The 12,969-nt window shown below is 35.2% G+C and overlaps 1 protein-coding gene across 1 annotated transcript; it reads left to right on the forward strand.

Annotated features, from left to right (window-relative positions):
* The first annotated feature begins 5,833 nt into the window (after positions 1–5,833).
* Positions 5,834–9,406, forward strand: LOC112764399 (growth-regulating factor 1). The gene is made up of 3 exons (XM_025809969.3): positions 5,834–7,331; positions 7,492–7,996; positions 8,221–9,406. Exons 1-3 carry the CDS (start codon positions 6,980–6,982, stop codon positions 9,080–9,082), a joined length of 1,719 nt encoding a protein of 572 aa, XP_025665754.1. The 5' UTR covers positions 5,834–6,979; the 3' UTR covers positions 9,083–9,406.
* Positions 9,407–12,969: the final 3,563 nt, after the last annotated feature.

Below are 12,969 nucleotides of genomic sequence, written 5' to 3' on the forward strand. Positions count from 1 at the left end.
AAAATTTTTAAGTGTATCGTTATACCGGTGTATCAATAATTTTTAACTGTTGATTTTAATTATATATATTATATATAATTTTTATAATTAAGATCCACGGTTAAAAATCACTGAAACACGAGTAGAAGGACATAATTGAAAATTTTCCGTTAGTATATACTCTCTTGTCAATTATGAGTGTGTGACTTTGTGGTAGGGAGAATAATTAGCCTATCACAGCTGCTAGCTGGATGGGCCGTACGCTTTTGCTGTCTTCCATTCGTTCTATTATTTTTACATGGATATGGATGCCCTCATCCCTCGTTATCTCCATTCTTTTTTCCTTTTTTTTTTTCAAATCAAAACTCTTTGAATTTTGGATACATACGACGATCTTAGCTTTATACACATTATTTGGATCAAAGGATTATGAAAAGAAAGAAAACAGATAAAAAAGTGAATTTTTTATTGTTTAGACGAGAAAAAAAATTAAGTAGAAAGAAAGAAAAATAGTGTGAGGTCCATCAAAATCTTTTCTTCTCAGAGAACGAGAGAGAACAAAGAAAAGATGTGCAAAAGTAGATAAAATTACTAATTTATCTTTTAATTAATAAAAAAATAAAAGACGTAAAAGTACTAACATGATTTTAGTCCATATTAGTTTTTTTTTTTATTCCAACAAATAAATTTTTTTATTTTTTTATCTAAATAACACATAAAAAATCTATTTTCTCTTCTATTTTCTTTTCTTTTATTTTGTTATTTTTTATTTTCTTTCTTTTTATTTTCTTTCATTTTTTAGAGAAACAGACAAATAGATCTCTTAACTTTTGTCACGCAAACATTTTGGTCATTGAGGATTAAAAAATACATTTTCGTTTCCTGGCTTTCTCAAAATTAAGACATTTAGATCTCTCAGTCCAACTAAGATTGTGAAACGTAAAGAAGATGCCTGATGTGGATGTCGTTATGCTGACGTAGCCGTAACGGTGTCCTACGTAGATGTGATAGAAAGGCTTAGGGACAAAAAGATCCCCCAACCCCAAAACGACACCATTCCATGCTCAACCCAAAAATCCATGCTCAACCCAGAAATTTGACCTGACATTGCAACCCCTCTTCCCTCTTTCAGTCGCTGAAGATGCTCGCTGAACGCCGCCTGCCTCGTCACCATTGGTTGAAAACGAAAACGCTATCCCCATCCTCTTCGTTATCATCATCCGTTAGTTACTCTCTCCATCCCCAAAAACGCTACGGTTGCATTCTCTTCGAACCAAATTCCGTCGCACCAGTCTTTTTCAAAGGATCATCGTAAACATCATCTGCCTCTAATTTATTTTACAAAGAAATATCAGTCTATATTAGAATTTATTTTACAAATACGTTAATAAAAAGGAAAATAAAATAACTATGCTAATTCATTTTTCTATGATTTACAAGTACTTTGTTTTTGTTGTTTTCCTTTTTCACTCTATTATTTTGTATACGAATACCTAAAAACGTTGAAAGCCATTGTGGCTTCCCAGTGAAGACAAAGTAACATCATAAGAGCACTTCAACCACCACTTCACATGCATATCCCACTGCAACAGATTTTCAGCCAAATTCAAAATTTTTCTCATGCACAAATGTCAAAGATGATGAAATATGTCCATTGTTCTCAATTCCATTGCATGATTTTGACAAAGAGAATCCACATAGCATTCTATTTCTTCCATATGAATTATTTTGGAATGTGTTGAATTGGCCACATGTAGGTATAGCTTTCTCTAATTGATTTTACAAAACATTTAAGATTTAGAAAAATTTAAATTTGTTAAGGCTAAAGGACTCTCACCCCTTAGCTGATTTCATGAGAGTTCCGGCCATTCCAAATTTCTCAAGTTACCTAAAGTTTGTGGAATTGTGTTGCTAATTCTATTTTGTGAGAGATTGAGCCCTTTAAGAGAATTTAGTTCTCCAATTACTTGTGAAATTTCACCCACAAATAAATTATTTGACAATTCTATAGTTGTAAAAGTTATTAATATTTTCACTAATTTTACTAACTAATTTTTCATGTTGACCACTACTGATGCAAAATATGATATAGAAGAATTGGCACGCATATATTGTAACTCAGATTGAATGTAATTGACATTCATCATTTCTTGAAAGTTTTTTAAGTATGATACAAGCAAGGACTCGCTAAAATAGTTGTTGAAAAATAAAGGTAGGGAGAGAATATGATGCTTACTCGAAACGATTTGACAATAAAATTCTTGTTTAGACGAGTACAGTGAGCAAATTGAATCCCGAATTTGGAGACGCGTTGCAGCAAGGGTTCATCCATAGGGATACTAATGAATGAAAGGAATGTTAAAAACTTTTTAGAGAAAACTAATCAAATACCTGATGCATTCTCGGAGTTGCAGCCGATGATCAGGGATAAGCTTAGGAGGTTTAGATAGAAACAATATCATTTTAGGGCTGAGGAATTTTTTTGTCTCTAAACCTTTCTGCCACATTTACATGGAACACCGTTACGGTCACGTCAGCATAATGACATCCATGTCAGATATTTTCGTTATATTTTATAATCTCAATTGAACAGAAAAATCTAAATATCCTAATTTTAAAAAAGTCAGAGACATAAATATATTTTTCAATTCAGAGATTCTTTTCTTTTTTTCTTTAATTAATATGGCTTATGTATGTATGTGTGTATTGTAGAAGAAAGAAATAGCATATTAGAGTGTGTAGTAGATTGTGATGACAGCGATGCCGAGAAACCCAACCTTGGGAGACAATGACAGTACAAACACACACACACATAATTAAATGGCCGCATGAAAAGCACTTGAATGCACAATTGCATAGTCACACCCACACCCTCCCTTGCTTGTTCCGGTAAAATTTAAACACAAGCCACACCAAAAACCCTTTTTTTCACAATTGCTCTCTCAAATGCGACATCCACATAATCTGTGTACTCACCACGAAACATTCTCCAATACCACCACCATCGTCCCTACCTCACTCAACACACTTTAATCACTAATAATCAATTACCATTTATAACCAATTAAACCATAACTACTTTTGTTGCTTTAACTCTTTTTCTCCATAGTGGAAACACATACATGCCCTATATTAATTTTTGGGCAAGCAATTTGTGACTGTACTATAACAATTTTAATTTATTTTCTTGTTAAAGATGATGTGCGGTCCTCCACCTTAATCAATGCGTATCTTGTTTTGGGGTCTCAAAATCGAAGGGAAATAAATATCTGTCCCTGCAACTTTGGTCATTGAACCATCGTGGGGTCTCACACTCAAAAACAAAAACCAAAAAAAAAATAAATAAATAAATAAAAGAAAACAAAAAAGATTGGTCTATTTGTGACAGAGTTTAGAAACTTAGAATAGAATAGAATAGAAGAGAATAGAAAGCTAACTCTTATCCCTGCATATGCATACATATATTAATATTAATGGGATCAGTGCTGCTACTGTTTCAGCTACAGCAATTATATTACATACAGAAACATTTAGAATTCGTATAACTAGAGAAGTATATTAGGTAAAAAAAAAGAACAAAAATAAAAGAAGAAAGGAGACATAAATGAAATGAACGCATTGCCAACCCAACAAACTGCTGCAACTCTTGTTCCAAATATTAACCAACTCTTTTCCTAGTTTGATTGGTAGGTATATTTTGCAGATATGTTCTATATATGGATAAGGATGCTGGAGATATAATGCAAATTTTCATCATTCCGTGTTCATTTAATTACCAAGAAAGACCCACTAAAAGAAAATTATCAATTCTGCCCTCTCCATACATTTTATTTTATGCAAGAAAGCAACATCACCTTCCAACATTCCTCTCATATTCTACATATTCTTTTCTCTTGCCCTATTATTTATGTTTTTCTCTCACACTTTCCTTCTTTTGTTTTTAATGTGTGTTATTAGGGGTACAGAAATTTATCTTCTTTCAATTCATGATGGTTTCTTGAATTCTAGTAATAGTGATGAGAAAATTGAAGTCTAGCTACAAAAAGTACCAATAATTAATGGTGGTTGGTTCTAATAGTACATTACTGTTTTCCTCTAAACAAGATTTTAAATTTAACTCACATAAATAAAAAAGAGTGAAAATTCAGATGCAGTCGAGACTTAATGTGAAATTGATAGTTAAGAGTTATTAGATGAAAATTTAGTTAAATCAGTCAAATCATCTAACGACTCTCACCTATCAACTTCATGTGAAGTCGACTGCACCTGAGTTTCCACCATAAAAAATTCACTAAAATAGAAATTTTTTTTTACTAAGAAAAAATTTTTCATTCATGAGATAGCTAGAATACACGTACGGATATTAAAAATGACAATATATTTACTTTTTAAAAAAGAAGATAAATATTCTCTAGGATATACTATAAACCGATAGAAGATATAATTTTTAATTATAAAAAATCTTAGTAAATAAAATTTGAGAGACAAATATAAATCTCTTCTGTACAGACAGGCTATATATAACACATAGAATACATTTTTTTTCGATTAAATCTGAACAATTTCTAAATTTGTAGATAGTTTTACGAATAAATCGCTAAGATAGGTAGCTCTATCAAAATGTGAATTTTCATTTATTCTTATTTAATAAATAAATAGAAAAAAAAAGTACTAATCAAATTCACTCCATTTTTGCTACGTGTCCATACTTGAACAAAAAAAAAATGAAGAGGTGGAGATGATAAGGAGACCATCAACGATATCATTTTGATTCACATTGGATCTCATATTAGACAGGTTTGAGCGTTGATATAAATGTTAGTTGGTCAACTTGGACTTAAAAAAAGAGGAATAAAATTTTATAATGAAATAAATAATATTATACAAAGAATATGACAAAAGCAATGTATGCATGTATTTTACATACAAGATGGTCATGTGCTAGGTTGCATAAACTATAAAAAAGGAACATGTTTAATATTACTAGTTGGTCATGTGTGCTCCTTGTTTATGTTCCTTAATTATTAATTAGTACAAAGAGGGTGGTCACTGGTCATGTGCTTTGGTTTTCCATTGCTGTAATCTCCCGCAATTTTTATAAAACCACACATGCATTACTAATTCGATTATACCATGCGTACGTTAAACTACACATATATTTATACACAAATATATTACTAACTGATTTTGATGTACGAATAATATTTTTGTTACTAATTATATCATTTAATTGGTTAGTACTACATAAAAGTGGCCATATGTGGCCCATTCCAACACCCGTTTCATATGAGTAAGACCAATCTAACAAGATGGATTGGCAGTTATTTCTCTTTAGGCTGTCTAAAACTACAAGTTCTATTTAGGTTGTCCTGTTTGTTCTTCTCTAGAAAATAATGATGTTAGAATATGAAACCCGTTACGAGGGCAGAGTACAACAACGTAGGAATTTAATTGTGTATGTGAACACGCAGAGCCACTGACTTTATGCGGGGCTTATTTACTATTTTGAATCTATGATGTAACAAAAAGTAGTTGGGGGAAGCTAATGTCTTCATAAATATAAATAGAAAAAAAGCCTGAATTAAACTTTTTTTTCTTCTTTTATTTGGAAGGAGAAAAAAGTATTTTCCAAGTGGAAGAAGAAGAAGAAGAAAAAGAGAACAAAATGTGATCTTTTGATATCTTAAGCTCAGGAACTAGGCTACCTAGCTTGCATACCTTTGCACTCAAGTTATGCTCTTTGGCAATTGAAGCACAAAGTACATAAGAGTGATACAGATCTACTTTATTATTATACACATTACCATGGCATAAAGTATTGTATATTATTGTGGGAACTGGGAAATGATATAATATAATGTATGGCATGAAATGAGAATAGGACATAGTATAGATAGAGATGAGGTAGAATTATTTTGGAGTAGTGGCGACTGAGTCACGTGGCGGTGCATCTTTGTTACTACCTTTTGGCCCTTCTTACTTTAAGATGAGTGAGAACTGAGAACTCACTCTCATACCGCTAGCGGACTTTGCAAGGCAAATTAATAACTCTCTAGTTTTTATTTATTTATTTTAATTTAATTATTGTTATTTACTTTTTTACCATTGTAATAATCATTACTAGTAACTACTAATTTTAATATTACTCTCTCGGTTTTTACTGTTGCCAGCTAACTCTATCAACTTCATGTACTATTCTACAATATAATAATAAGACAGAAATCATATCCGATAATATCTTACGTTCACGGTTACAACTTGAAAACGTTCCAAATATGAGGGTAAAGTGGATGAGAGTTGGGGAAGGAAGGAGGGGGAATTCGGTAATTAAGTAGGCATTTGCATAAAATGACATCCCCGTCCTTCTCGGTCCAGCTACATTCCAATGTTTTTCCTGAGTAGGTTTCCATAAATGCCCTCTCTAACCCACAAGTGTAGTAGAAGACCCTATGCACTAGGCGTGGGGCGAAACAAAGCAACCGCAATATTATATTATTGTTATTGTTATATTTATAATAATAATGTAGTTTCCTATCTCTCTATCTCTCTTATTGTATTAGCATGAAACTTTGGAAATAGTAGATAAAAAAAAATTTGGATATTTTGATGAGTACGCCCAAGATATAAACTTGGTGCAGTTGGGTTGTTCTCTCTCTCCAATTATATTTATGTTTGTGAAGACAGAAAACTCACTCTTGAAAACACAAAAGCCACATTCTTGTTTTCAATTTTTCCAGTTTGAGCTTAGCTTTAAAGGTGTCATAAGGCATATCTGCTGTTTCCTCATTTTCACATCCTCTCTCTCAGCTCACTCTATCTAACTATCTATCTATATGAACTATGATGATGTGCCTCCCTTCTTCTTCTTTGCTTGTGTTGATCTTGTTTTTGTCCCATGACTACTCCCTCCCAACCTTAATAGCGCTACTACTCTAGCTTTTCCTACTTGTTCTTCTTCTACTTGTTGTTCCCTCGTTGGTGTCTGTGTTTTCTTTTCTTTATGGATCTTGGGGCGGTGGGTTTGGATGGGTTGGTGGGTGTGGGTGGTTCTATTGGGTGTTCAGATGGTGAGACAAAGCACAAGTGGTACGGATCTGGGTTGTTGAAGCAGGAGAGATCTGGCGGTGGCAACACAAACAACGAAGATGATGATGAATATTGGAGGAGCAACAAAGTGGCCAAGACTAGTATTAATGGCGAGAGGAACTCGTCATCAAGCTTGCTGAGATCCAATGCAAGTCTCTTCTCTGATGTTGGTGGCAACAACCAGCAGCAGCAACAAATGCTAAGTTTCTCTTCACCAAAGTCAGACACATTCCCATATCATTACCTTCCCTTATCAAGAAATACAGGTAAGCTTTTCTCTATTTTTTTTTTTTACCAAAGATAGGAGACTCGAACTCGCAACCTCTTAATCGAGTATGGGGAGACTATGCCATTTGAGCTATTACTCGCTATTACTCGTTGGCAAGCTTTTCTCTATTTACTTACTTATGTTTGGTTGTTGGACAGGTTGTCACAGTTGGGGAAGCAATAGCATGCATGGGAATGGGAATGGGAATGGGATTGGGATGAGAGGGGCATTCACTCCATCACAGTGGATGGAGCTAGAACAGCAGGCCCTGATCTACAAGTATATAACCGCTAATGTCCCTGTCCCATCTCATCTTCTTATTCCCATCAAGAAAGCCCTTCATTCTGCTGGCTTCTCTCACTTCTTCAGGCCCAGTGCAGTGGGCTGGGCTGGGTTCCATCTGGGCTTCTCTAACAGCACCGATCCCGAGCCAGGCAGGTGCCGGAGAACAGATGGCAAGAAATGGCGTTGCTCCCGAGATGCCGTTGTCGACCAGAAGTATTGTGAGCGGCACATGAACAGAGGACGCCATCGTTCAAGAAAGCCTGTGGAAGGCCACAATGGCCATGCCCTCACCGGGACAACCACCTCCACCACCACCAAGAATGTGGTGCCCGGAAACACTCCTCCTCCTTATTCTTCACCTCCTAATACCATCAGCAGGTCATGTTCTTTCCATCTTATTCTATTCCAATATTGTGTTGATGGTGACTGGTCAATGCTAATAATAGTGGTTGAGATTCCTTTGAGGAAAGGAAGATGCTCTTAGGCGTATCAACTTGTTACTTTATTTATCTCTCTGTCAAGTGTGATATAGTTTAGGAAATGTGCTTTTAATAAACACAACACAACAGAACTTCACTTTTTTTTTAATTTTCTCATTGCAGGATGTTTATGACTACTACTACTACTACTAATAATAAGGAGAGTAATGGTAGTGAGAGAATCCCAGAAGCTGAAGATGCACTTCCAATGCTGCCACCAACTCTTGAGCTGAAACCAAAGGAGGAAAACCCCTTCATCATTCCCAAACACCAAATCCCATACCAACAGGAATCTTCAAGGAATGAGTTTGGTCTTGTCACTTCTGATTCCTTACTTAACCCTTCCCAGAAGAGCACCACAACCTTAACAGACAGGGAAACTGATTCCCATCATTCCCTCAGGCATTTCATCGACGACTGGCCCAAAACCCAGACCCACCACCGCTCTGCCTTGTCGTCGTGGCCGGAGTCGGAGAGGACCGAGCTCTCCATTTCCATCCCCATGACAACAACCTCCAATGACTTCATGTCGTCCACCTCCTCTCCCACCAATGACAAGCTCACTCTCTCACCCCTGCGTCTATCAAGGGAACTAGACCCGATTCAAATGGGTTTGGGAGTGGGAAACAATGCTTTAAGTGATTCATCAAACTCATCAAGGCAAGCTAACTGGATTCCAATCACTTGGGAGAGTTCAATGGGTGGTCCTCTTGGAGAAGTTCTGAATCTCAGCACTAACAACAACAATGGAAGTGATAATAATCAATGTGGCAAGAACAACAATTCGTCCTCAGCACTTAACCTCATGAGTGATGGGTGGGATAATACTAATAGCCCTCCATTAGGGTCTTCTCCAACTGGGGTTCTTCAGAAGACAGCCTTTGGATCTTTATCAAATAGCAGTGCTGGGAGCAGCCCAAGGGCAGAGAATAAAACACAAGAAGGTTCAAGCTTGTGCAATGATCTTCTAATGCCTGCATTGTAATGGAGGAAGAACCTTTTCAGTTATTTTAGTTTTTGTTTATTTGTTTTAAAATTATTGCTTCCCCCCTAAAATATGGTAGTAGTAGAATTTGCAAGAATATGTCTAGTCCCGTAACGTAACGTTGTATGTTAGCGTTGATAATTGGGTTGTGTAGGGTTTTGTTGCTTTTGACTTTTTGGTGTTTTTTGTATTGAAGGGTACTAATGTTGGTTGGTATATGGACTGGTTTTTATGAGAGATGTCCCGGTTATAGGTGATGGTGGGGACTCAGATTGCGTGACGTAACAGTAAATATTTAATGAGTGTTTGCAAGCTACACAAAAATCATTGAATGCGCTTCCCCATCTTTGATTTTAAACAACTTCCTCCTTCCTCCATTCTTATTCCTATTCTCTCTTTAAGTTTTCTTTGGATCTTTCTTTGTTTTCAATTTTAATGACTTTTGTCCCACTCGAAAATTTAAATCACCACTTCTCTCCAGACCATTCACATGTTAAATTAATCCGTTTCAATTTTTCTTTTTAAATAAAAATGGTACGAGTATCTGCAAAATACTTATTTATATTGTGTGAATCCTTCCTTTTTCCTAGTCCACGCAAATTGAGAAACCAACTTGCTCAAGAATCGATGATTCAGCATTTTGGAACTTGGGATAAATAGCTTGGTTTGCCATCTGTCATCTGCTATCAAATTGTCCAGTGACCCAAAAAGGTTACATTTGCTTTTATCAAAGAGCTGGTGGAGAAAGAAGGTTAAGGAAAGGTAAGCAATTTCTAAGCGGGTGGGGAAAAAGGTTAAGGGTAAGAAATTTCTTTCTTAGGCAGTGGTGTGGTGGAGGCTCTCCATAACCTGATGATTAATTAAGGCAAAGCATATATTTTGTGATACGAAAAAAAAAATACAAAATAAGACATGAATTGAAATTGATTGGTGATATGGCCGTTATAATTCGTCTTTAATGCTATAATTCGGCAATAGACACGTTATAGATCAGTTATCAACAACGGACACCAAAAGAAATATTGTAACGCCCTAATATGCTATTACTCTCTATTAATGCGAATTATTGAGAGTATAACTGTCAATGCTTCATCCCAAAATATAAAAGAGAGGTAAAACGTTTATTCGACACATTGCATTCTGCAAAGCTTATTATTCACTTTCTTGGAGTGCCTTCACCGACAGACGAGTTATAAGACCAAGTGAAAAGATAAATTGAAATTGAAATAGAAAATAAAAGATAGATTGAATTTTTTTTTGGTGAGAGGGTAACAAATAAAAGAAACCTAGAAAGACTAAGCTAAATCATTATGCAAAATTTGCAGTAGGTTTCCTAGTGGTTGAAGCCAAGAACAATGATCAATGCTTCCAAATACACCTTATTATGCCAAAGTATCCGCCACTCTATTAGCTTCTCTAGGAGCCAAAGAAAACCATGTCAAACAAGCTTAGTAACTCCATGTTCTAACACCAATAAAAGACCACACCATATCGCCCACACTTCAGATCGAAGCACATTCACACCCGAGACATTCCCAACGCTGCCAACTACCCATCAAAGAAGACACTCCCATCACAATTCACCTTATAGAAACCATGCTCTGGCTGAGCCCATTGATAAGTAACCAACGCCACAGAATGGTGGAGCGTAGAGGATGAAGCTTTTCGAAGCTCTTCAGCAAAGATTCTCGAGCTAAAAGCAGTGATCATTGGAGAATGATTTTTATTGTTAAAAATAAAGACATTATAATCCAACCATATGTTCCAGATCGCTGCTGAAAATAAAGAAATATCACAGCAACTAATACTCCTTTTCAGCCAATCTTCAAAATTCTGAACCTGATTGCTGACAATTTGCTGCATTCCTAGAATAAGCCAAACGTGTTTTGCTCTTGCACAATCTCTCAAACATTGAAGAACTGTTTCAGGCGCTGCATTACAATGGTGACAAACAGCCGAGGACTCTGGTTTTCGGCAAAAACGAAAATGCCGAGTAGGAAGAGAGCATTATGAAGACCAAGCCAAAACATTATTCTTATATTTTTTGGCACGGACAGCTTCCAAAGCCACGTCCAGTTTACTGCTCGGTCAAAGGATAAGAATCTATCCAACAACCACAAATAACCATCCTTGGTTGAATATTCTTGACTGGAAAATCCCAATCAAACCCACCCTGGCGTCGTAGTTCTTGTGAGATTAGGATTGTGAGTTTGTGACTAATGATCTCCATTCTCAATCTTTTCGAAATCATAGATGCTAGCCCATTCAAGTTCCAAACATTGTTATTAATTAGATCTTCTAAGCAAAGATCAGTATCTGAAATATGGACTGTTCTTGTATGGATATCTGAAGGGAGAGCTCGGTCCCTGGGAGTCGACGCCGTATTGTTATCTTTGGTGTCGACCTATGAGCTTTGTGAAAATCCGAGCTTTTCTCCGAGGAGATGTCCAATTGCACAAAGCGGTGTTGTTATCTTCGATGTCGAACTATGAGTTTTGTGGAAGTCCGAGCTTTTTCTCCAAAGAGATGTCCAATTGCACAGAACGTGAGCCAGGAACAAGGGAGGAGTGTACCCGCAAAGACACTCCAATGGTTAAGTCAATATTGAGAATTTAATGTGTCCAATTAAGAAGAAGATGTTATACTTTTATAGGCGAAATAAAACAAGTCGGTTATACTTTTGTTTCATCGTTTGAATTGAAGAATAATAATAAGGCTTAATGGGTGATGATATCTGTTTAGACGTTTTAATCTTAGTACGCAAGCTGTTGTATTCGGTTTGTAACGTGTAACGCTGAACTATGCATTTATTTGGCCGAATTATGAGTCGTGATGCCGAGTTATGACTTGGTATTTGTAACGGTCGGATCATGCACAAAATCCATCTTTCCTTCAACAGAACCGGTTTTATCCATTTAGAATACCAGAAAGAGTCGAGTAAGGCCCAATATTCTATCCAAAATCTTCATGCAATTTATTAGCTGCTACCAGAATAGCTTTCAAGTATGGGATGACCCTTTTGTCGCTTGAGTATTGAAGATATCACCTCCTCTAAAATACTTATGGTACATAAGTTGAACCCAGAACTTGTCTTTATTTGAAATAATCTGCCATACCACTTTGTCAAGAAGAGAATAAATAACAATCTTAGAATTTTTGAAAGCCAAGCCACCATATTTCTTTGGGGTCCAACTAACTTGATGCAAGCTTCTAGTGTCGGTTTTGCCTTTCCAAACAAATTGCCGGACACATTTATCAATATCCAAGCAAACCGAGGTCGAGAAAAGAGACGTTTGCATCTTATCAATCGGAATAGAGAAAACGGCTGACTTTGCTAAGCAACATAAAAAAGAGTCGTCAGCCTAATTTGTTCCCACCATAATTTAGAAATTAGATAAAAAAAAAGAGGAATTCAATTGAAAAGATTTACTCAATTTTTATCCTATTTTCTAATATAACAAAAGAAGAATTCACTCAATTTCACTTATTTATAGTATGGGTTCAATACAAAACCAAAAAGTAATTTGTCACTCTTCTAATCTTGCTATCTGATTATTACCATAATTTAGGAGATATTTATAATATTTTATTAAGTTAAAATAAAAAATTTTAAGCCCACAAATATATAAAGTCTAACATAGTAATTAAATAAAAAAATCAAAATAAATTAAATTAAATTAAATATTCTATTAATATAAACTAATAATTTGTAAATAATATTTAAATTCTTTATATTACGAACATTTGAAACACATATCATTTTGTCTTTTAGCAATTTTTTTAAAATATTTCTAAATTTTAATTTATTCAATTTTATTATAATGTTTTTATCTTGTTTAATTTTATTTTTAACAATTTTTATTTGTGTCAAAATTATATTTGGATAT

This window comes from Arachis hypogaea, chromosome 17 (genome assembly GCF_003086295.3).
Source record: "Arachis hypogaea cultivar Tifrunner chromosome 17, arahy.Tifrunner.gnm2.J5K5, whole genome shotgun sequence".
Classification (NCBI taxonomy): Eukaryota; Viridiplantae; Streptophyta; class Magnoliopsida; order Fabales; family Fabaceae; genus Arachis; species Arachis hypogaea.